Source organism: Cydia strobilella, chromosome 15 (genome assembly GCF_947568885.1).
Source record: "Cydia strobilella chromosome 15, ilCydStro3.1, whole genome shotgun sequence".
In the NCBI taxonomy this organism is placed as follows: domain Eukaryota; kingdom Metazoa; phylum Arthropoda; class Insecta; order Lepidoptera; family Tortricidae; genus Cydia; species Cydia strobilella.
In genome coordinates this window covers 16,183,305-16,209,125 of record NC_086055.1, presented here as the reverse complement: position 1 = coordinate 16,209,125, position 25,821 = coordinate 16,183,305, and the positions used below count along the sequence as shown (strand labels likewise).

The 25,821-nt window shown below is 37.1% G+C and overlaps 3 protein-coding genes across 3 annotated transcripts; all 3 read left to right on the top strand.

Annotated features, from left to right (window-relative positions):
• The first annotated feature begins 994 nt into the window (after positions 1 to 994).
• Positions 995 to 9,263, top strand: LOC134747656 (uncharacterized). Its single transcript, XM_063682263.1, has 5 exons — positions 995 to 1,020; positions 4,059 to 4,134; positions 6,108 to 6,299; positions 7,447 to 7,591; positions 8,543 to 9,263. Exons 1-5 carry the CDS (start codon positions 1,010 to 1,012, stop codon positions 8,644 to 8,646), a joined length of 528 nt encoding a protein of 175 aa, XP_063538333.1. The 5' UTR covers positions 995 to 1,009; the 3' UTR covers positions 8,647 to 9,263.
• Positions 9,264 to 11,142: 1,879 nt separating this feature from the next.
• Positions 11,143 to 15,266, top strand: LOC134747654 (uncharacterized). Its single transcript, XM_063682261.1, has 5 exons — positions 11,143 to 11,255; positions 11,825 to 11,909; positions 13,018 to 13,206; positions 13,488 to 13,632; positions 14,217 to 15,266. The coding sequence occupies exons 1-5, from the start codon at positions 11,245 to 11,247 to the stop codon at positions 14,321 to 14,323; spliced, it is 537 nt and encodes a 178-aa protein (XP_063538331.1). The 5' UTR covers positions 11,143 to 11,244; the 3' UTR covers positions 14,324 to 15,266.
• Positions 15,267 to 16,330: 1,064 nt separating this feature from the next.
• On the top strand, positions 16,331 to 25,303 carry LOC134747651 (uncharacterized). The gene is made up of 5 exons (XM_063682259.1): positions 16,331 to 16,467; positions 16,882 to 16,957; positions 21,701 to 21,901; positions 22,452 to 22,617; positions 24,786 to 25,303. Exons 1-5 carry the CDS (start codon positions 16,457 to 16,459, stop codon positions 24,911 to 24,913), a joined length of 582 nt encoding a protein of 193 aa, XP_063538329.1. The 5' UTR covers positions 16,331 to 16,456; the 3' UTR covers positions 24,914 to 25,303.
• Positions 25,304 to 25,821: the final 518 nt, after the last annotated feature.

Sequence of the window (25,821 nt, the reverse complement as noted above, 5' to 3'; positions counted from 1 at the left end):
TTTTGTTCTGCCCCTCCCGTCATTCCGCGATCGGCGCTGCGATCGATCAGCATGTGTGCACCGGACCTTTAAAAAAAGTTGCCGTTTTTTCGAATTTCATGATGATCCGGACTTCCCTCCTCTAGTTTGTTTCGGCGGTGTGGTAAGTATTTATTATTTTATTGCTTCTTAAGTTAATTATGGCGTGGTTTTAACAAATTCTCTATAGATTTGTTTACGCTTAGGACGTCTGTGGGCAGAACTCCGGACTTTCCTCCCATTGCCGAAGATCGGACTTATCACTGAGGCACTTAAAAAACTCAGCGGTTCTCAAAAGTTCGGATCGTAATAATATATATAGAATAAACGTGACAAGACGTGACGTTATATCTACGTGAATGCAGACTTTTTTTTGCAAATAACATATGTATTTATTCACCATCTTAGAACGCTCCCCGGCTGAGTCATTAAAGTTTGAGAATCTCAGTTTAGCTCCAATTTGTCTGAGGTAAGATCGGACTAAAAAAACGCAAAAAAAAAAGAATTTGTTGTTCTAGTCACACCAACTTAAAATCAGATATTTCCTCCTGTGCACTCTAATGGCGTAGCAACAGAGTAGAAATTATCCAGTAGTCCGAACTTCAACATCACTAGAGATTTTTGCAACGTATCCGGAAAAAAAAATCCCTCACTTTGAAGGCGTGTCTCACACAAACACTTTTATCGAAATAAATAAAATATAACCAAATACATTACTTTCAATAACATGACATTTAGAAAATAGTCGTAAGATATAAAAAAAACACTGCAACCCTGTCAAAAGTTGAAACAAGCGTCCGATCTTAGGCGACCCTACCCTAATACTCGACCAAATAATGTTTGCGAATATTTTAGTAGCAACAAGGTCAGATGTGTCAGTTGAGCGGTTTTACTTGTTGCTTTTAGACGTATAGTTTTTTAACTGTTTTTTACTACTTAAGTACCTATTTACTAACAGTAAAATCAATATTTAAAGTGTATTCGCCCAAGGATGGAATCAAAGTAAGTGTTGACATAGTTAATAGATTTCGATTTAGATTTATTTATTTCAGGATAAAAATTGCACTATAAATTTGCATCAATGTCAAAATTATGCTTATCTTCTTATCATGATCATACAAAATAAATTAAAATAATTTTCTCTCCCAATAAGGATCGTCATATAAGTATGTATAAACAAAAACATGTCAAAAATAGATGTCAATCTTAGCAATTTAGAATCATCACTAAATGTCAAACAAAATAAAATATCACAAAAGAAGTAAATGTCATTTTTAAAATACAATAAATCATTTGAATCATAAATAAAATTACATATATCATTACAAATTCAATTCCAAAAAAGTAATATTTGTTAATTAAGTAATATTTGTTATGTTTGTTTGGTAATTAAGTAATATTTGATGTTTTTTTTTTAAATTTTAAAGTGAACTGATTGTTTTCGAGCGAATTGTGCAAGGCTACTTATTTTTAAATTCGCGCAAGTTCATGAGAAAGTTCAACAAAAACATGGCCTCACAGAGGTTTGCGATAACAGGAACAAAGTTTATACCTAAATGTTTCTTTATAAGATCGATTGTATTTGCCGAAACGTAATTTTTATAAATTAGACGGCACCAATCATGACATTTGGAGTATTTTTGACATTTCACTGATACATGTATATTTTCTGGTCCTATTTCATATTTTCGACCTGTTTATTTAATGTTTATATTGGTTTTGTTTTAACATGATTAACAAATTAAAACTATGTTTTTTTTTATTTGAAAAGAAAAGAAAACATTGAAACGTCAAACTTAAGCAGCTCTATGACTCTTGTTTATGGTAAATCGGTGCCAGTATGCAAAAACTGATGTTAAATCATTGGCACATCTCTATTTGGATTTTTTGTTAGTACATTTCCTCTGGAACACTTTCCAGTGTAGTGAAGTGAAACTCCTAATAAAAACAAAAAAAATAACTGCTGTTTTATCGGTTTTTTTAAGGTTTTACTTTCCAATGAATTCACTTGTTAGTTTATTTTGCATCGTCAGAAATGCAAAACGAATATTTTGGGCATAGATGAGTGATAGATGATTAATAGATGACCGGCCAATAATATATCACCTCCATGTTTTTACGGTAGGTATAACTTTTTTTTTTATATTTGTGAGTGACTTCCACCTCACTGCTTTAGGTAGTCTAGTAGTATTCCTTTGTACGGGCGATGAGAAAAATTGGTCTCATGTAATGGTTTTTTCATAGAGGTTTTTTTTAATGTACCTATTGTTTACTTCATTTTTTTACTAGAGGGTTTTTTAGTAATATGCTGAGTATCCTATTGTAATTCACAGTATTTTATTGCAATATTCATCATATATTTGTATAAAATGACTAGTAAAACATGCAATCTACAAACTAGCCTAATATATTGTTTACTCTATACAAGCTCATACAAAAATACTCAAAGGTGATATATTATTGGCCGGTACTGTATATGTTGTTGTTTAATTAGGGCACGGCCAATCTGCCATGTGTTGCTGGCATATACATGACTAACCACAAAGTCCACAAACACGTTTTATACATCATCATCAAGAGCTGCGTTCTTCTCATACATTTCTTTCCTTAGGGTCGATACAGTCGGACTGCAACCCGACTGCAATTTGTATGGGAACTGCACGACGCCGTTGCAGTCGGGTTGCAGTCCGACTGCACCGGCCCTTAGCCTTTTTCGGCGTTCACTTTCTCTTTCACTTGATCCATTTATGCCCTTCTTGGTGTCTCTTTCTTCCTGTTTCCTTCGACTTTCCCTTCTATGATGGTCTTGATGAAATCATTGTGGCATAACAGGTATCCCAACATGTTCCTTCTTGTACGTTCCATGATTCTTAATTGGCACCGCTTTTAAAACATTTTATTAGCCTTAATGAGCTTACTGGTGTGTTGTAAGCTGATCATCTACGATCTGAGGTTGTAAGCTCAGATCATCTATAATCTGAGGTTGTTAGCTCAGATCATCTATGATCCGAGGTTGTTAGCTCAGATCATCTATAATCTGAGGTTGTAAGCTCAGATCATCTATAATTTGAGGTTGTAAGCTCAGATCATCTATGATCCGAGGTTGTAAGATGGTCCTACATAGGATAATCTTACACAAGTCGAACTAGTTCAACAGAGAGCTCATATTGTTTATTTATTACATTTATAAGCATAACAGTTGAACCAAATCGCTTACAAACTAGCTATTACAAACTACAGTTAGCATTTACAAAACAAATACACACATTGAAACACAATTAATTATTTACAGAAATATTACATACATATATTATATATTGATTTATTTATTTAAAAACTCCTCGTTAGTTACTTCTCCGCCCAGCTTATTTGTTCCATACGGCGCTAGCAACACATTACGTTATATACGGAATGTTTTTAAACTCTTAGCTTAGCCAAACATTTAGATCAATTTATGAATCCCAACAAATAAGTTGACTGTAGCTGTGTCATAAAATTTAAATTGGCTCATAATGTCGATGATTGCTGCAGGATAGAGATTTATTTCGCGATTTTAGGGTTTTTTGCTGGTTTTTTGGCATATAATGGCGTTATTCTAAACGCTTGTCAAATCTAACAAGCCCTTGATTATGGATGGTATAGAAAGGATGCCAATCTCTTATGGCAGAATTGTTGCAAAAGTGACCGCTTACAGCTTTAAACAATAGTTCCTAATCTCTCCGGTGGCGCTAGTTAGGCTCTGGGACACGAGTATAACATGAACCAACAAATAACCCGACCAAATTACGTAGGTTGTTTTTGGTAGTATTTCGGTGTATGGTGGCGCCGCCTAATTACTGTTTTTTGATGGACACTTTCCATACATAGAGATTTGGCACCTTTATATAGTCTCCATGCCCTTGATAATCGTTTGTCGATCCATATCCATCAGTTGACACTTGTGTTTGTTAGAAAGAGACAAAATTTAACAGAGGTTTGCAAGAGGTTGCTAAGTTTTATTAATAAGGAGGTATGTAAATATATAAAATGTATGCTTTCAGGCGGTCTTGTTCATCAACCGTGTGCTGCGGAGCGCCGGTGGAAAAAGGATGCTTCGTATTCGCCATCATAAATACCGTAAGTGAAATTACCCACTAAGTACTGCATCAGGCAAACCGCCGAAACAGACATTTGGACCCGGGTATGTCCATAAACTACGTCCGGACCCGGGTATGTCCTTAAACTATGTCCAAAAGAGAGGTATGGGCACTGCGAATGACATCTCGCTTTGTGTGGTAGGGCACAGGACAGCGGATGTCATTCCAGATCTAGAGCAGAGCCCAACTGGGGAGGTACCTCCACCTTACAGAAAACCGCAGCCAAGTAACACTAGACCCTACTAATAGTGTTGTGTTCCTGCCGGTGAGTAAGGTTGCCAGAGCTCGAGGGAGAGGAGTGTTAGGGTCGGCAACGCGCATGTAACTCCTCTGGAGTTGCAGGCGTACATAGGCTACGGAGACTGCTTAACATCAGGCGGGCCGTATGCTTGTTTGCCACCGACGTAGTATATAAAAAAAGACATTGAATAACTATTAAAATATATTTTTTCATAAAATAGCGTAGGGCTGTGGGTTCTTATCTATGTGATCGTTAAATCAAACGCGAACTCCACGTATAAAACTATAATCTTAATTTCTACAAAGCGCTATGAATTTATAGGATAGCGAACAAGCGATAGGTTGCGATAGCGTAAGCGCGAGCGGCGGGGCAGAGCGGCACAGGTTCAGCGTCGAAGGCGATCGGATGCGCTCTGTGGCTCCGCGTCGCGATCTGGGAGCCGGTCCGCGGTGGTTCCCTCCGCGCGTCTTCTTCGCCCCGCTGTCGCCTGGACGGGTTCACGAGTAGTGGTGTGCGCATGCAGTCTGAGTGATGCGCCACAGGGCTATTCATTTTATGACAAAAATGACTAACGTCATTTTGGAAAAGAGCTCTTCAAACTTCTGTATCGATTTCTATGAAACATAGCTAAGAACTGCTGGAATACTCGCTTTCACTTAAAAACGCATCGAAATCGGCCCATCCATCGAAGAGCTACAGTGCCACAGACGTTACACAGACACACAGATACACAGATAGACAGACAGACAGACATTGGCGTGAAACATAACACCCCTCTGCGTGGGGGATTAAAGACTAGTTTGAATTTCGAATTTATTGTGCGAGAAAACGGTAAATAATAGGGAATAAGTATTACGATACCATCCATACGCAAAACTCTGCTTGGGCGTCACTATAGCACAATCACAGGGCCTACCGCGAAACACGAAAATCGAAAGTTCGGTTTCTGCCTCTCTATCACTCTTGCTTATTCGATCGATAGAGAGGCAGATAACGAAATTTCGATTTATGCGTTACGCGGTAGGCCACCTGTAAACAAACCGCCTTGATGCATCAATGTTATAATGAAATTTGTCAAAAAATTGTTTAGGGCTAGTATGTACAAAGATAGATATAACTCCGTAATAGATGGATACAGTCTAAGGAAAAACGTGCCTCGAAAATCACGAAAATTTGATTCTCGATCAGATGGCGCCACTATTACCTTTGGCCTACTCTCGTATAGAGGGCGTTGACGGTTTCGTTTGATATTTAACAATTTTAACGCATATCAGTGAAAGGACATGGATCAAAATCATAAAAATAATTAATGCAAATAAAAAAAATCATTTATCCATATTCAAATACATTTGATCGTATTTTTATAAATCTTCATTTTTAGTTTTAAAGTGTGTCGATAGACGGCAGTGAATTTACTGTCGTTACAAAACTTACTATGGCAGTACCGCCCTCTTTGGTATGTATAAGTTACTCTATGGTTTAGTATGTGCACTAGTGCTGCACTCTGGCGGCAGAGAACATTGCAGTAATACTTCCTATTGAATCAGCTTTCCAATCGATGTTTTTCCTGTTATACATTGTGCGGCAGACTTAATGTCATTGGCCTAATACTATTATAGTGTACAACTTTAAATAAAATGACCCATTCACGCCTCAAAGTATGGCCAAAAATAAGAAAACCGTCAAATTAACTTTCTTCTTGTTGTTTCCAGGTATTGTGCCTCGCAGCGTCCCTTGGCAGTTTGGCCTTCCTAATCTTCATCCTATACGAGTGGTTCTCAGATTCCCGAGGCTCCAACGACATGGTGCTAGTGTACCTGTTCACGGGAATGGCTGCGGGTTGCTGTGTGGGCAGTTCCTTAGCGCTCACGTTCGCTGTAGTGCTAGTTGTAGGAATTCGCAGAGTAAGTTGATCTATCTTGGCGCCTTCCCGATTGCAATATTTTGCATTCACCCTTAAAAAACCGACTTCAAAAAGAATAAGATAAAATATTTATTACCCCTTTTATATGTTAGCAACTGACATGTTTTAAGTAAGCCAAAGCTTAAAAGCGTAAACACACTGTCAAACCGAACGCCGATCCTGGTGAGAAAGGAAGTAAGCTGTCCATTAGTTGTTTGGGGGTATTATTGGCCGCTATTGTACCTAACTATTTTGCTTGGCACCGACAGGTGAGTTACCTATCGGTGCCAAGCAAAATACACCCTAACAACCTAAGAGTTAGCCACTTTTTCTTCTTATGGTGCCGTCTTCTGCCGGAGGTTGGTTATCATTAGGGCTATTTTAACTTTTAAACTAGAAACAGCGATCTGGTGCTCATCTTGAACCAGCACCTGAGGTTTTTGAGCCGCGAGGTACGTCTTCTTCCACGTTTTCATTTGCCTTGGATTTTCCTCTGTATTATCAGCTGGAGGAGTCGGTATTTGTCATTTCGCAAACAGCCACAATATGTTTGGATAAATACTTAATAAGACATTTTTTTAAACGCTACGTTTTAGGTAGCAGAATGACTTCGTAAGTGTAATACAAAACCCAAAGGTTTTTTGTAATTTAACATAGCACGGTGTAAAAACTGTTGGTTGCCAAAATCATCTGGGAAGTTGGTTAGCAAGTGAAATTCGGAAAATAAACTTCGGCGGAAAAGCCAGAACACCCACAATTTGATGATGGGATCCTGAAGATATCGCCGGAACTCTTCAATGATAAGGCATCTCTATAAAATTACATTTTGTGAAAGGTGAATGCCGCTCGCAACCACCGAATTCCCGCGACCTTCACCAGGTCGTCGCTCCACCTCGTTGGAGGCCTACCGGCAGTTCGTCTTCCGGTACGCGGACGCCACTCCAGAACCTTCCGGCCCCACCGGCCATCAGTTCTGCGAGCAATGGTAAAGGTGAAGGTCGCGAGAATGGGTGGTTGCGAGCGGCACAGGATCGGTCGGAGTGGCGAGCCTTGGGGGAGGCCTATGTCTAGCAGTGGACGTCTATATACCATACCATAAAATTATCGCATGTTAGGCGGCTTTGTAATGTTGGTGGTTTTTGTTTCAGGGCAACAAGGACTACGTGATGGCGTACCTGAGATACGGCATTGCCGTGGTGGTCCTGAGCGTGTTGGGGTGCCTCGCGTTCATCGGGCTGGAGTGGGGGGAAACCGATCTCATGATGTACGCTTTGATTTCTCTCGGGGTTTGCGGTAAGTCTATTACATTACAATACATGTATAAAACAGTATACAACAGTTCAGTTACTTTGATACTTGACAGACAAGGCAGAGAAAGAAAGAAAGAAAGAAAGAAAATAAATTTATTCAGGACGCTTACAGTATCCGGGCTTGTAGTCCTTCGGGAAATAGGCGTGATTATATGTATGTATGTATGTATGTATGTATGTATGCTTACAGTATTGCTTAAATGTAATACACTTTTATTAATATAAAACATAAACGTCACTGAAAAGGTCTCCCCTCAGCTTGATGTCAAGTTACCTTTCAGGTATTTTGACGCTGGTCTTCCGTGGAGACCTGTCCAAGCGATCGCGTCAGCACGTAAACTTAACTAACATTGGTTAATTAACAGAGCATATGGGGAGTCGATTCAGCTTGGCTATCGGTTTTTTTGCGAACCCATTGAGGGATGACAAACGCTTGAGCTGCCAAGTAACTGTTTGGCAGTAGGGTTTGTTATATGTACTTAGGAGTTAGGATTGTTGCGAATAAAAGTTTAGACGCGGTAAAAATAATTTATCTCAACAACCTAAAAAACTAAACTAAAATTACAATATTTAACAAGGGAGCGATACGGTACCTGTGATACAAGATACAAGACAACTTGTCGAGTTGACGTTTAACTCAGAACTGATGCTATCCTGATGGCCGTTACTTCCCAGCTATTAATCAGACACATCGGGATAACGGTATACCGAACCCATAACGATTTTGCACGGTCGCTGGTGGAGGGGGTTAAAACTGGAAATTGCTGAAACTTGAATTTGTAAGATCGAAACATGCCGGTAGGTTGCAGCACAATCATGAACCGGAACCGCTCGTCACTGACAAACTGCATCGCTCTCTCTAATATTAAATAGGCTTCAAATAAGAAGACAGAAGCTTAATAATTATTAAATATACTTGTTTGTTTATTTTCAGTTATGTACTCTTTGATGCTGATCCCCGTGTACCAGACCTACGTGGTATTCTCAAAAAGCACGCCCACCACACACGCGAGACTGATCAACAGCTATGATTTCTGAAGACCATCTAAAGTCTGACCTGAAGGATGCAAAAACTCTACGCTTGCATCTGACTCCCTACCACGAAAAACGAAAATTCAAATTTCGTTATCTGCCTCTCTATCGCTCTTGCATATTTGATCGAAGGTGTAACAATGTGGGACATCAATCTGAACCTATCTGTCGAAGACAGATATAGCCCCGTAATTAGATGGATACGGTCTAAGGAAAAAACGTGCCTCGAAAATCAAGAAAATTTGATTCTCGATCAGATGACGCCGCTACCTTTGGCCTTCGGATAGATGGCGTTGACGGTTTCGTTTATTTAAAAATGTTAACGCATTCAGTGAAAGAACATGGGTCAAAATCATATAAAAATAATTAATGCAAATAAAAAAAATCATTTATCCATATAATATAAGTACATTTTATCGTATTTTTATACATCTTCATTATTAGTTTAAAAAAAAAAATTATATTGTTTATATTGTTTAAATTTCATTCGGTTTAAAATTCATTCGATAACGAGACGTGACGCGCGTTTGCGTTAAGTCTCATATATGTATGGGATTTTGAGTTTCCAAAACGTCCCGCTTGGTGCGCTGTTCAAGATCCCATACAAGACGTACTTCCTTCACGCTGATAATACAAGTAAAGACAACTTTTTTAAACGCATTCTGCATTTTTGTTTATTAATGTATAAATTTAATATAATTATTAATAAGTTATCTAGTCTTAACTATAGTTTTAACTGTGGACCTATAAAAAAAAATAAAAATAAAAAAGCTTTTTATTTCTTGCAAGTTGTTACAATGTGAGCATAAATTTGAAAGGAATATATATAATTATGATAGTTAAAAATTATTCGTTGTCATTTTTTATACAAAAATTAAATTAATATTGAATTAAAATCGAATTTAAATACTACTTATCATATTCCTACGAAGCAAGAACCCCTTCTCGGGTAAAGGCCTCCTCCAGAGAGTGCCAGTTCGATCTGTCTTGTGCTGTTAAAGTCCACTTTGGGCCAGCAATGTTTAGGGTTCCGTACCCAAAGGTTAAAAACTACCCTATTACTAAGACTTCGCTGTCCGTCTGTCCGTCTAACCGTCTGTCTGTCTGTCCGTCTGTCTGTCACCAGGCTGTATCTCACGAACCGTGATAGCTAGACAGTTGAAATTTTCACAGATGATGTATTTCTGTTGCCGCTATAACAACAAATACTAAAAAGTACGGCACCCTCGGTGCGCGAGTCCGACTCGCACTTGGCCGGTTTTTTATTGCAATGTCATCCGACCATCGCATATAAGGTCTTCCATCTTTGCGTTTGCCTATTGGTCTGGGCCACATAGTTATATCACTGTGGACCTATAAATACTTATAATTTAGAACATTTATTTTACAATACGTTTTATAATATATTTTTTCAACTAAAAAAATTACTGTCCCATAGAAAACGTTGACATCTGATGTGAAGATTGGAGTTGTTCAATAGATAACTGACCTAATTAGGTATGATGATGATGATAGGGACATAGGGCTCGCAGAAGAATTTGCCATTTGTCGCGATCCTTAGCGCCTACTTCCAGCTCCTTCCAGCCGAGTCCAGTTGAACCAGCCTCCTTAACTGATCGCCTCCATGTGGTACGAGGCCGCCCCGACCGTCTACTGCCAGTCGATTGCCAGCGGAGACCCTGCTTGGACAGGTGGTTGTCCGGTCCGCCATGGTGGAGTGTACTCGATTCCATGGCGCTCTCGCAAACGGCAGAGAGGGTGAAACGCCGGAGTGGGTTTGGTAGGGCCAAGTTCTCCCTCCCCTCTCCCCAGTTGAGAGGGGACAGGAGCGTTTCCGAGGGTTTCCGTATTTTTTAGTATTTGTTGTTATAGCGGCAACAGAAATACATCATCTGTGAAAATTTCAACTGTCTAGCTATCACGGTTCATGAGATACAGCCTGGTGACAGACAGACAGACGGACAGCGGAGTCTTAGTAATAGGGTCCCGTTTTTACCCTTTGGGTACGGAACCCTAAAAACACAAATTAAAATATTTTCATAGAAATAATTTAATTTGTTCTAAGAGTTCATTCCGTTACTCATTTTATCGAGCAAATCACAGATACAGCGACGGCAAACACGACGCCGCAACAGACACACCGTCACCTTAAAGGTGACATTCTATTTCGTACTGCAGCTGCACTAGTGTTGCGACGTTAGTCGTTACCCGTGCAGCATTGCTGCAGAAGCGTGCTGCAGCGGCGACACTGCGGCTTTACGGGCACCACATTTTAAATTTACTAGCAACGTGCTCCTTTTGCATTCTATATTTCCGACCACTATTTTTATTTATAGACATAGTGATGTCATAATTTGGCGCACATTGCTAAAACATTGGAGTCAGAGTGACACAATAATACTGCCCCACTACGTATAACTCCGTATCACACATTTGAAAATTCGTTTAATTGTTTTATTCTTAAGCAACAAATTCCAAATTGAAACTTACGAATGTTACGGCTGTTATGTTTGATGTGGCAGAATTATTAGGTCGCAGTTGAATTAAAGTAAAGTTTTATACATATTCATATCAGTGAACGTGGTGGATTTCGATTTTATAGAGATGCAGTCAAAGTAAGTTAATATTGTTATTTATAATAATTATTTTCTTAGTTTCAGTCTCGGTTTTACTGAAAAACCGCGGAAACTGTGAGAGATCATAGATACGAACGCAAGTGAGTGATGAGATAATAACGAGCGACAGAGTATGGAAGAAAAAGACATTTTGCGCCGACCCCAAGTGAATGGGATAAGGGCAAGGGAATAATGATAAATTACTACTTGAACCCAACGGTAGATTGATTAAATAAAGCATAATTAAGGTTGTCCTTAAACAATCGCGTTACGCGTAATTTGCATTGTCCAATTAGTCTAAGAGTAAGAAAAAAACGATAAATATGTACGTATTTAAATTTTTTTTATTAAAACACAACTGAATATTGTCTTCGGTTACCGCGATAGTTAATCATGAAATAAAACTTTAAAAACGGATTATATCGCATATTAATTTACAATACATCCCGACGTTTCGAACCCTTCAATATACGCGATATAATCCGTTTTCATAGTTTTATTTCAAAACACAATTGATTCAATGATTTAGTATAGTTTAATTTCGATTTTAATTTTGATGTTATTTCCAGACGGCCTTGTCATTGCTGCGCGTCCACGATGTGCTGCGGGATGCCGATTGAAAAAGGATGCTTTATATTTTCGATTGTTAATATTGTACGTATAAAATCTTTAAAAAAACGAATGCACTAACGTGGTCTTCATCAGCAGTTCTACTTCACCAGCTGTAACTTCATAAAAGCCTCAGTTGTTTTTAATATTCTCAATGTTTAGGTAGAAAATATTATTTTGGTCTCTGCCTACCCCTCCGGGATATAGACGTGATTATATGTATAAAGAAAGTGTTAAAAGATGTTTAAGGACCATGTCAATCATAACCTGTTCAGCGTAAATTAAAGGCTAAACTTTAAGGGTTTAATCTTTAATTACAATCAAGATAGGGACAGGACAGAGTCCATCACCACTGCCATTGTACTCACCACTCAAATGTACTTAATTGTTATAATTACAAATTAATAAAAAAATACTAATATTTTTAATATTCCATAGTTTTCATGACTTGAAACTACATTAAAAATATTTTAATTTTCTAATTTAGTTACTTTATTGCATTAATTGCTTATACATAGTTGAATTGTAAGTATTTACTTCCATATTGAAATATAATATATACATTAATAGTACATTACTACAGAGGCCGGGAAGGAAGGGGTTGCCGGCCGAATAGAATATATAGTTATGAGGCCGACAACCCGTTTTCACGCCGATGTATGTATAGTGCTTTTCTCAAACGATTAATATAGGGTCCTGGATTTTCCCTAGGCTACCATCCCCCCACACAGTCCTACCGCTCTAATGGCCCTAGTGCCATAGAGCCCGTCAGGTTAAAAAAAATGTTTTTTTTTAGTCGTATTGGCAGAATGTCATAAACGAACCAAAAAGCAAATATTGCTTATAGTTTTTTTTATGGCTGAATGCCATGATACTGTGCCACAATTATATGTGAAATAGAAATTTAAAAAAAAGCCACTCCCGGCCTAGGCCTGCAACTTTGTATGAAATTTCATTACAGACCTCTCGTCTAGCCGCGCCTGAAACGTGATACTTCCCAGCCTAATATAAAGAACGTAATATCAATATTACATAGCATGTTTGAGAAAATGTATTATCTTCTTTGGGTATTAAATACTTAAATAAAAATACAGTCGATGTGTTTTTATACATTTACTACGTTCTAACTACGATTTTATTCTGATTATTTCAGATTATATGTAGTTTGGGTTCACTCGCCAGCCTGGGTTCCCTGATCTTGATCCTGTTCCTGTGGTGTAACCTCATGGTCCTGAGCGATGTGGTGGTAGACTGGACGTATATAGGCATAAGTGTGGCTGGCTGCTTTGGCTCTGCGATTGCACTTACTTTCGCCGTTGCACTCTGCAATGGTTTACGTAAGGTGAGAGATAATACGTTTGAGTAAAAGGGGGTATCTATTACTTATTCCTTTTATGTAACAAGTCCCACAATTTAGTCCCTCTTCCGGCCAGTAGGTTTATTAGGGTTCCGTACCCAAAGGGTAAAAACGGGACCCCATTACTAAGACTCCGCTGCCCGTCTGTCTGTCTGTCACCAGGCTGTATCTCATGAACCGTGATAGCTAGACAGTTGAAATTTTCACAGATGATGTATTTCTGTTGCTGCTCTAACAACAAATTCTAAAAAGTATTGTTATTTCAGAATAACAAACGCTACATAATGGCGTACCTGATTTACGGAATGGTCTCAGTCACCCTAGGCGCCATAGGAACTGTGGTTTTCATCTGGCTGGTGTGGGGCCAACTGTACATTGTATTATACGCAATGATCCCCCTTGGTGTTTGCGGTGAGTATTACGTGATATTCTAGATGATACCGATTAATCTGAAAAATCATGGAAAAATCTGACTTTTGTAAATGGTAATTTATGACATTACATTGAGTTGAGACTTGACGATTAATATAGAACGGCTCTATTCCATATCCTTTTTTGTCCACATTTTCGTTAGTCATAATTTGGTTTTCTCAGAAACGCGTAACTTTTCAGGATTGCCATAAAACAAACCTAACCTTATAGGATAACCTGAGGAAAATCCTGAAAAGTTAACGGTTTCAGAATTATGACTAATGATAATATGACAATCGTTACATTATGACGTTCAACAATTATTAGACTTATAACAACAACAACAACGACGACAACAACAACAACACCGACGACGACAACAACAACAACAACAACAACAACAACAACACCAATTACAACAATTATGTCAAACAAAGGGACCCCATCAAAATCACTGTATGTATCGCGTGGTATCGCTCTATAACGTGGAGCTCCCATCAAAAGAAATTCCCGTTGTCTCAATATATTCACATGTCTTGAGTGTCACAGAAATTTAGTGACTGACATATGTTTTTTCTTTACAGTTATATATTCGGTGATGCTGCTGCTAGTGTACCGGACATACGTGGTGCTTTCCGAACGCGCCCCCGTCACGGGACACTCGAGATTGCTCAATACGGATGAATTTTGAAAACACTGCGCCATATTGTAAACGCCTAATGGCGATATTCATGATATTATAATTGATTTCATCCATTTATATTTCCGAAATGTACATATGTAAATCGCGCTACAAGCCTCAATTAGCCTCCTAAGCAGGGCTCGGAACCGGTATTTTTTTTAAACCCCGAAATAGCCCAATATTTAGAATTTTTTTATGCTCATTACGTAGGACTGAATCATGTATTTAGACAATTTTGCATTATTAAAACGTCCCATTAAAAATGAAATTATAAACAAAAGAACGAAAAAGAACGTTATAATACCGGTATTTTTGTATGGAGCAAATACCGGTTTCCGACCCCTGCTCCTAAGACCCCGCGTACAAATTTTTAATATTCCAAAATCTATTTTAAACTTTTGTTGAGTAACTAAGGGTTCCAAATTCAAAAACAAAACAAATGCTTCTGGGTCTCAGGTTAGAGTTAGACCAAGATAAGTCTGCAACGATTTTGATAGCACACGTTTTTTTTTCTATGACATTATGACGTATAAATAACACTGCTGAGTGTGCTATCAAAATCGTTGCAGCCTTTACTTGGTCTAGCTATTAATCATTTGTCTGATTAAATTTATCATTTTGATTATGTATTTGTAATAGAAAGCCAAAAAAAAGGCCGAAGAAAGGCCAGGTCAAGAGCACCCTAAACCGGCGAGCGTGTATGAGGAATGTTATGAAAGTGAAGCAAGCGAAAGAGTTGTCAGGATCGTAGCAAATGGAAATCCGTGGTCTGCCTACCCCTCCGGGAAATAGGCGTGATTATATGTATGTATGTATGTATGTATGTATTTGTAATAGAGGGATAAAGCATACATTAACTAATTGAGAAGTGTAAAGTTATATGAATAAGGGGGTAAAAATACTAATGAGAAGCCTGGCCAAATATAACATCTCTGTATACATAAAGATTATAAATTTAAAAAAATTGGGTAGAGTTAAACCAAGAAAGTCTGCAGAGATTTTGACAGCACATGCAGTGCAGGTATTATTTTAAACGTTAACTTCTATAAAATTATGACGTATAAACAACACTGGCACTGCGTGTATTGTCAAAATCTCTGCAGACTTTTCTTCTTGGTCTAACTCTAAATCTTCCACGTTTAGAATTGTGGAATATCCGAATTTTCTCTATGCCTACGAGATGCATATGTACTTCTTAAATAACAATTAAATATAACGATAACGAATATAAAATTTTCCTATTTTTAGAATAGATTTATTTATTTATTATTATATTACGAAATAAAAAAGGAAACAATGAAAATTGTATTATTTTTTTACTACTCGGAACTGTTACCTACTCAATAATAAAAAATAGTGAAGCTTTATGTATGTATTTATGAATTCCCCTTTAATGAACTTGCTACAGTTGCTACCAAACATTAGTGTTTTATTACACACACACACACATACCCACACTAGCGTCGGAGGGTCATACGATAACAGACCAGCATTGCAAATGGCATAGAGTAACTTATACTAGAGCGGTACTGTCATAGTAAATTTTGTAACCACAGTAAACTCACTGCCATCTGTCGACACACTTTAAAACTAAAAATGAAGATTTATAAAAATACGATAAAATGTATTTAAATATGGATAAATATTTTTTTTATTTGCGTTAATTATTTTTATATAATTTTGACCCATGTTCTTTAACGAATATGCGTTAGTATTATAAATAACAAACGAAACCGTCAAGGCCATCTAAACGACAGTAGGCCAAAGCTAGTAGCGCCCTCTGAACGAGAATCAAATTTTCTTGATTTTCGAGGCACGTTTTTTTCCTTAGACTGTATCCATCTTTTACGGAGTTATATCTATCTTTGCAAATGGTCATGTTTACTAAACAATTTAATCAAGTATTACAAAGTTACCTCAAAAATTTCGAGTGTGTACTTGTGTAGTGAAAAAAATATGAGTCAATATGTGTTTATTACATTCATTGTATATTGTTATAAATATACTCTAACCTTTTCGGGTTTCTGCTAGGGATAGCTGTAATATGATTAGGAGTTAGGTATATGGGTTTCAACTTAGGCTAGCAGTAATGCGATGTCTCAGAATTCAAGTTATAATATAAAGTGTTATTGAGCGGCAGAGATGGACGTAGGGTAAGTTTATTAATTTTATTATATTAATTTTGTATTAATGGGTTATACATAGATTTTAAAATAAAAGATCTCTCATGTTTGCATTATATATAAGTAGGTAATGATTTTAACACACAAGTTAGAAAATTACCCTTAATAACCTTTTTCACCACACCCACACCAACGCGAAGAAAATTCTAAAACGTATTTCAGTTTATTTTTTTGCTAACACAATACCAAATTTTTATTATTTTGTCGTGTAAGAAATTTCAAATTAAGTATATTTTGTCATGTAACATTTTTCTCTAGGATCAATAATTATGGAGATAGGCGAGGTTGTAACTGACAATAGTAGGTACAATACCTTGGCAGAAATGAGTGTCTTTCATCCCTTGGTTAACAATCTACTATTAATATTTAATCGTGCATTTTCAGGAATCGCTCCCGTCGTGAGAAATGCTGCTGTATGCAAGTAGAGAAGACATGTTATATTTTTGCCATAATTAATGTGGTACGTATATCTTTACTTAAAATATTGCGTTAAGATGACATTCGGATGGTGACCACGTGACTGAGGGCCTATCGCGAACCACGTTCGACGTGTTGCCTCTGTCGCACTTGTAAATTCGTACGTAAGGGTGACAGGGAGGTAACACGCACGTGGTTCGTGGTAGGCCCTCTGGTGATGAGTTATTAGTGGGTTACTAATTGTCTTAGTTTGTGACATTTCTTTGTGGATAAAAATTGTCCAAAACGGCCAATTATTTGCCCAACTGCCAACTGCCGGTAGATCGACCTCTAGGGTGACACAACAAAGTAGAGAAACTACCTAGATTAGGTAGAATTTGACACTTTAATGACAACTTTAAAAAACACTGTCAAACTTTAAAAAAATGCACAGGAAGACCGCTCTAGCCAGACTACGCGTTGGAGTCAATTTCGCTGATCAGCGAACTACTCCACACTCGCGTTCGCGGCTTCGCGCCGCGATTCGCGCACGAGTGTGGAGGGCCCTTAAGACGATTCTCGCTGATTTGGCCTTGAGCGTCTCAGCGTCTCTGTACCCGCACCCCGCTCACTGCGATCGTACGTGAATTTCGTCTCGGTGCGGCGACTGAGGCGGAACGAGGTTCAAAGAATAACCTACAGCTATACTAGCCCAGAGGCGCGCGGCATTTGGCGTTTGTGTATCTTTTGCAGATATTTTGTTGTTTGAGTATGAGTAGATCATGCGTGTAAATTATAATAAAAATATATTCCCTTATGCATTATACTTTACAAGCCTCAATTAGTTAATTTGTGTTTTATCTGTTTCTTACAAATAAATACCTAAGTCAAATCGACGGATTAAGATTTATAGCTAAAGCTTGGTATGTACTAAATTGAGGCGTACAGTGCGTTTATTTTATACAGTTTTTTTTATCCGTAATAAATAAATATAAATAATGCCATTAATAGTTAACTTATAAAATTAAAGTACCTACTAGCTTCATATACTACTACAAATGTGTTATTTTTCGAAGTTCGAAGTTTTCTCAATCATTACGTGGGAATATCATCATTATTAGGGTTCCGTACCTCAAAAGGAAAAAACGAAACCCTTATAGGATCACTCGTGCGTCTGTCTGTCTGTCCGTCTGTCACAGCCTATTTTCTCGGAAACGACTGAACCAATTAAGTTGAAATTTGGTGTATATATGTAAGTTTGTGACCCAAAGACGAACATGTAACGTAAACAAATTAATTTTAAACACGGGGGCCACTTTTGGGGGGTAAAAGAGAAAATTAAAAAAAAAGTTTTTCAAACTATATCGTGTTACATATCAAATGAAAGAGCTCATTGTGAGAATCTAAAATGTATATTTTTTATAATTTTAGGATAAACAGTTAATTCAATTCAATTCGATTCAATTCAATTCAATATATTCTTTATTCAAATAGGCCTAGCAACAAGCACTTTTAAATTGTTTAGAAGTTATTCACGAAAATAGGCAAAAAATTAGCATTCACCCCCTTTATCTCCGAAACTACTGGGTATAAAATTTTGAAAAAAATACACAAAATAGATCTTTACCTATTATAGATCACAGGAAATCTTATTAGAAATGAGCAGTCAAGCGTGAGTCGGACTTAATTATTTAGTTTTTGATCCAACCCCTACGGGTTTATTAAAGACATTTCACGCACGTTTCACATAAAAAATAAATTGTTTAATTCGAGTAATGTACGGAACCCTTGGAACGCGACTCCGACTCACACTTGGCCGGTTTTTATTACAAGCGCGCCACAACCAAATCAGCGCTTTGCAGTCATTTATTTTTTTAGTGGTTAACGGCTATGTATGATGAACCCCTGTGGACGTCAGCTGCCGCGTCGTTGATGGGTTGAGAAATGGCAGCCACCGAAACACGCAAAAAAAATGTTATCGCCTCCCGCTTGGTACTGTGTCAGATGATAGTTTAGATGCTATTGTGAATTAAAAAAATGGTCAGCCGGTTGTATCTCGGTGGACCGTCAGCTGGTCACATGAACATATAAAAAAATCTTTTCAGTCATCGCATCCCATTTCATACTTTGTCAGATGGTAGTTTAGATGATATTGTTAATAAAACAAATCGTCGGCCGGTTGTATCGCGGTGGAAAGACCGTCAGCTATTAAAACATTATTGTTAGTTTAAAAATAATTTTAATTGATTTAGCCGTTTAATAAAAATAACCAAAGTTAGCCGCAAAATGGCCTGTGTTATTATTTTTATTACGGTAAAACTATAAATATCAGGAAATAAGTTTAATTTTATAATTGTTGAACAATAAATGAAGATTCATATATATTTTTTTCATAATTTTTTGTTTACCCATTTAGAAGACATAATACACCAAGTTGACCCCAATGAAATAATTACTGAAATCCAGAAGGAGATACAAATAATAATAAAATAATTAAACGTTTATTAACAGGCAAGAATCACCCATGAAAAATTTACAGACATAACTACAATTACACTATTTAACACTAATTACTACTTAACTAAACCTACAATAAACTTAATAGTAAGTTTTTCCGTAAATAAAAATACGATAGGCCGTTTTGCTAGTTCTTAATCGATTAAAATTATTTTTAAACTACAAAAACAATGTGTTTTAACAGGTACTATTCATACATACAACGTAATAGGTAATAGGTAGCTTATGTTAAATCAATTATTTATTGTTTCGAGATGGAATGGAACATTATTCAAAACGTAAAACTTTAATGACATTATAATATGTCGGTTAGAAAACATTTATTTATTTATTTCAAATGAAGTTTTCTCACACATACGTATATTATAGTATAATATATACGGATATTATCATTACATTCATTGTAATAGACCGCAAAATACCATGTTGCGCTCGCTAATGCGCGTCGCAACCAAATCAGCGCTCTGCAGTTATTTATTCTTTGGCCACAATAACTCCGATATTATAGCACTTTGCTTGTGCATAAGCGAACATAGTGCAAGGAAGGCACGGAGCGACGAGCGACACAGCCTCCTCGTCTCAAAGCTGGCACACGACTGCCGGCCACGCCATTTTCAGGCTGCATACGCATGAAATGTGGAAAAACGTTCGATTTCTTAAGAAAATATTTTTTGATTAAGAAAAGCTATGTTGTATTTGTAGAACCTGTTAAAACATTTTTGTTAGTTTAAAAATAATTTTAATCGATTAAGCCGTTTAGAAGTTATAAGCAAAGTTAGCCGCAAAACGGCCTGTCGTGTTATTTTTTTTTCGGTGAAACTACAAATTTCAGGAAAAAAGTCAAATGTTGCGATTGTTGTCCATAGAGTGAAGATGCATATATATTTTTTTCATAATTTTTGGTTGACTCATTTAGAAGTTATAAGCTCTAAAATGTAACAGTTTTTGGCCAAAAACTGCGCGAAGCGCCTTAAGATAAACTAATCGCATGGTGTTAGCGTGCAAGAAAATAGGTACTTAAAATAAATCAATAACTTCCTTTATTATAACACTTATGCATAACGATTTATCAAACCGCTCACGCCCCTTGACCGTGTGGTGATAAATATTGCGTATCGAATCGAATGTTGAAGGGATTCCCAGTATAATCTACACATACATTCAATTTAATAAAGTGACAGAAAGTAAACATGGGTAGCCATAGGTAGACAGTGTTATGGCTGAAGTGCCAAATTTTATGGCTGAAGTGCCAAATTTTGCAATTAGGCCAATCGTCTTAAAGGGGCCCACTGACTATCAGTCCGCCGGACGATATCGGCCTGTCAGTTGTTCGGAACTGTCAATTTTTTTTTCTACAGGCCGATAGCGTCCGGCGGACTGATAGTCAGTGGGCCCCTTTAAGTTTACATAAAACAGCAGGTAAAATTCTAATTTAACAATAATGTTGTTATACATATTTTAGTTGTCCTTTGTTGCCTGATAATCTCAGAGCATAGAATAGGTACTATATTCATATATTAAGAGTCGACCCCCCTCCGGCAAGCTCGGTTCTCTATACAAACGTAGTTAAAACGACTAGCTTGATTGCTCTGAAACTTTGTACTTACAATAGGATAAGGTATATCTCTGTAATTAGTTTATGTAGCTTCAGATATAATAGTAAAAAAAATACAGCGAATTAGTTTTTTATACAAAACTTGCTTTTGCTCTATTTCGTTTGTTTTATATACTACAGCTATATAAAGTAATTACAGACCTAGATACACCTCATGTCATTGTATGTGTAAAGTTTCATTACAATCCAACACGTAGTTTTGAGAACGAAACTCCGTTTGTATGGGAAGGTGAAATTCGACCGAGCTTGCCGGGGACTTAAAAAATTAATCTCATTTCATTTGTTAATTTTTAAATTTTCAGGCAAAGATAGATATAACTCCGTAATAGATGGATACAGTCTAAGGAAAAAACGTGCCTCGAAAATCAAGAAAATTTGACTCTCGATCAGAGGGCGCTACTAGCTTTGGCCTACTGTCGTATAGATGGCGTTGACGGTTTCGTTTGTTATTTAACAATTTTTACGCATATCAGTGAAAGAACATGGGTCAAAATCATAAAAATAATTAATGCAAATAAAAAAAATCATTTATCCATATTTAAATACATTTTATCGTATTTTTATAAATCTTCATTTTTAGTTTTAAAGTGTGTCGATAGATGGCAGTGAATTTACTGTGGTTACAAAATTTACTATGACAGTACCGCTCTAGTATAAGTTACTCTATGTTTTCAGGTAATCGTCAGCCTCTCTGCCTTGGCCTGCCTCTCCACAGAGGCGTTGATCGTGACCAGAGTAGCCATCAGCTTCATTCAGTACAACTTCTCTCAGTTCTTGCCCACGTGGATCGTTATATTTCCCATTTACGCCGTTGCCTGTTTTCTGACGGTTACTTCTGGAGTATTCGCAGTGTTATTGCTCCAAGGAATTCGTTTGGTAAATATTAATAAATACTAAAGCTCGCATATCATCACTTCACTACATAGTATAAAACAAGTCGTTTTCCGCTCTGTACCAGCACTGCAGTGGCAGCATGGTTGCATTTTTATTGCCTGGCACTATGCCTGCCGCTTTCGCACTAACATACTTGTTAGAACGTGACAGGCATGGTGATATGCGATTAAAAATGCGACCGTGCTTAGCCCGCTGTTCGCGTTGCTCGTGCACCAGCCGGGCTAGCACATGATTGGCGTGAGAGTATCTCGCCGCGACATAGACTACTCGTCCCCCTTTAATTCATACAGTTAGTAAAAGACGGGTAGTCTATCTCGCGGCGAGATACTGTCGCGTCAATCATGTGCTCGGCCTACTGCGCCAGCTATACTTGCCGCAAAACTAAGTGGCGAGTCAGGTTATAATGCCATTTCTTTCACTCTTGGTTGGTCTTAACAAGGGTAAATCTGATAGCATTATGATCTCAGTCGCCAGTTAGTTGCTGAGGATTACATAATACTTAATTATGTACAAATGCAAATAATTGTTTCAGAAAATGCCTAAACTGGTGTTGGCGTATCTGTTCTTCGGCTTGATAGTGGAAACAGTAATGATATCTGCCACTATTATCGCCATAGCTTTTATCACGGTTGCAAGAATCCCTGGAGAAAATTATGACCTTGTAAATGGCGGTATAGCCCTGGCTTTTGTTATATGTGGTAAGTTTTTAGGTTAATATAAATATTAACTTTACCTAGTAAAAAAGAGCTGAATTCAAAAAACAGTAACTATTACGAGTTTTGAATGATTCACGGTTAGTTTCACTAGACTTATATTGACCGGGATATAGACCGTGATTCGACAATATCTATTCGCAATTCGAATATTTGACCGACTCACAACTTTGACACCCAGGCCCCAGCGGATCTTCAGCCACCCGTGAACCTGTACCTATATATTATTATTTATTTTAGAATAATTATTATACAATCTATTAATATAAAAATGACATGTAATATTATGAATTGGCAATTCAACGGGGCAACGCTGCCAGTGTCATGGGGACGTCTGGGCCGGCTACAGTCCGGGGTGGCACCATAGCCTAAATAGCAGTGTTGGCCGAACGTTAATTACAATTAACCATTTACCAGTACAAATTGAACCGCAAACCGTAACGGACGGTTACAGTTTACGGTTCAATTTGTACTGGTTAATGGTTAATTGCATTAACGTTTCGGCCAACACTGCTAAATAGTATGGATGGTATAGAAAGGATGCCAATCTCTTATGGCAGAATTGTTGTAAAAGTGACCGCTTTCAGCTTTAAATAATAGTTCCTAATCTCTCCGGTGGCGCTAGTTAGGCTCTGGGACATGAGTATAACCATGAACCATATAAGGCAACAAATAACCCGACCAAATTACGTAGGTTGTTTTTGGTAGTATTTCGGTGTATGGTGGCGCCGCCTAATTACTGTTTTTTGATGGACACTTTTCATACATAGAGATTTGGCTCCTTTATATAGTCTCCATGCTAAATAGTTTAATTTAGTGGTTAAGATTGACAAAGCCTGTTGCGGATTACATCATTTGTAAGTAGATGACGAAGCCTGTTGCTGATTTGCTTTTGTGCCCACTTGACGAAACCTGCTTTACATACATTATAATGTATGTAAATGATTGTAGATATATGTGTTGTTTTTCAATAAAAAGATATTATAAATATTGTGAAAAAAAATATGAATATGATTATGAACAAGATGCATGTAACTATGCTATGCTAGTTCTGCCCACAACTTCGTCTACGTGCAATGATGATGATGATTGATATAAACTCATATTTCATATTATATGATATATATAATATATCATATTCCCTTTTCCTTTCCCTGGCCTCAATCTATCTCCAAAGCAAATTTCATATATATCGGTTCAGCGATTTCTGCATGAAGAGGTAACACTTTACACTGGTAATGGAGCATTGCATGAAATTGTCCACCGTTGTCCCGTCGAACGCGAATTTTCTAAAGATTTGCAGGTATAAGAGTTTCCTTTTCGCTAATCGCTTGATTTAAATGCCGAAAAAAAGTCGCAACAGGAAATAAAATGCGTCTGTACGGGACAGCCCGTGGAATGAATAACATATACTAATCTATGGTGGAATGCTCCTAATCAGGTAATCATGGAGACTATATAAAGGAGCCAAATCTCTATGTATGAAAAGTGTCCATCAAAAAACAGTAATTAGGCGGCGCCACCATACACCGAAATACTACCAAAAACAACCTACGTAATTTGGTCGGGTTATTTGTTGCGTGTTCATGTTATACTCATGTCTAGCCTAACTAGCGCCACCGGAGAGATTAGGAACTATTATTTAAAGCTGAAAGCGGTCATTTTTGCAACAATTCTGCCATAAGAGATTGGCGTCCTTTCTATACCACCCATACAGGTAATACACAGACACACAGGCCGAGTTCGCACTTATTACTTACTTTCCTTACTATCCATACTAATATTATAAATGCGAAAGTCTGTCTGTCTGTCTGTGTGTTCCCTCTTCACGCTTAAACCGCTGAATCGATTTAGATGAAATTTGGCATAGAGATAGGTTGAGTCCCTGAGAAGGACATAGGATAGTTTTTATCCCGAAAATCATCCCTTAAGAAAGTAAAAAGCGGGGTGGAATTGAGATAATTAATGAAGTGTCTGCTAATTTGAGTGCATAATATGCTCAAATTGAATAATTGCTATAAGAATTTCTCCAGGCGCTATTCTTACTCTAGCTGGGGTTACTAAGTCCACGCAGACGAAGTCGCGGGCAAAAGCTAGTTACTTATATTAAGTACGAGTAGGATAGATGATTGTAATTTTTTTCTTTTTTTCAGCGGTATATGGATATATCCTGTGGCTGGTGCGGAAGACTTATATTATACTTTTATCAAGAAATCAGAATGGCATATTGAATGACCAGACTATGCTGTATATCTGTAAAGATATCTATCTTAAAAAATAGGACATTTTCTATGAAAAGGGACCTTATTGTCAATGGCGCTTACGCCGCACAGCGTCGCGCGGCATTGTATTTATATCGGAGCATCGTTTATAATGGCGTAAGCTCCATCGACTATAAGGTCCCTTTTTATAGAAAATATCACAAATGTTATTTTATGTACGTTTGCAAAGTGGATTGCATTTGTACTATAAGTACCTATGAGTAGGGCATCTATAATAATAATCATAATAAACTGAAATAAATATCATATACGAAGGAAAAAATAGTAGTGTGTCTACTTGAAAAACCACAAATTAAAATATTTTCATAGAAAATAATTTAATTTGTTCTTAGAGTAATAATCATAATCTTTATTGTCTATTATTTGTAAAGTATTCTTGCCATGATATAAGTTATAATAAAATATTTACTTAGGTAAGTAAAAACTGTTTTTTAATCCTTTTCAAATTATTATTGATTAATTATTCACAACGACGGGATTCGCGCTAAATTAAGTTTCAAATTTACCTCCGACGTTTCGAGGACGGCGTTGTCCCCGTGGTCTCGGAGAAGACTTGCTAAAGTTGACATCAACATCAGGCGTGCGAGTTTTTCGAACTACCCACACTTAAAGCCTTCGTTGTGAATAAAAATGAGTAAAAATCGTGAAAGCTTATCCTCTCATTTCGAATTAGTCTCAACAGAAATGTTTCTATATTTTAAACTGCTTTGTAAAGTTAGTTCTTTTTTGTGCAATTATTAGTTCAAAATATCTATAGGAAGAAAGTGAGCTATAATGTAGGTAGACAAACGATGCAATTGATTATATACAATAGGAATAATTTGATAGCATAAAACAATACCTGTTTATTAAATAATGAAGTAATTTATTACTAAACCAGCACGTCATCTTTCTTCAAAACAACATT

What these genes read in the sequence shown, in the direction of transcription:
- LOC134747651 (XM_063682259.1), top strand. An exon ending in TTTTTGCCATAATTAATGTG is followed by an intron (nt 16,958 to 21,700) that starts GTACGTATATCT and finishes CTATGTTTTCAG; the next exon opens with GTAATCGTCAGCCTCTCTGC. An exon ending in TGCTCCAAGGAATTCGTTTG is followed by an intron (nt 21,902 to 22,451) that starts GTAAATATTAAT and finishes TAATTGTTTCAG; the next exon opens with AAAATGCCTAAACTGGTGTT.
- LOC134747656 (XM_063682263.1), top strand. An exon ending in TAGTTGTAGGAATTCGCAGA is followed by an intron (nt 6,300 to 7,446) that starts GTAAGTTGATCT and finishes TTTTTGTTTCAG; the next exon opens with GGCAACAAGGACTACGTGAT. An exon ending in GATTTCTCTCGGGGTTTGCG is followed by an intron (nt 7,592 to 8,542) that starts GTAAGTCTATTA and finishes GTTTATTTTCAG; the next exon opens with TTATGTACTCTTTGATGCTG.
- LOC134747654 (XM_063682261.1), top strand. An exon ending in TATTTTCGATTGTTAATATT is followed by an intron (nt 11,910 to 13,017) that starts GTACGTATAAAA and finishes TGATTATTTCAG; the next exon opens with ATTATATGTAGTTTGGGTTC. An exon ending in TCTGCAATGGTTTACGTAAG is followed by an intron (nt 13,207 to 13,487) that starts GTGAGAGATAAT and finishes TTGTTATTTCAG; the next exon opens with AATAACAAACGCTACATAAT.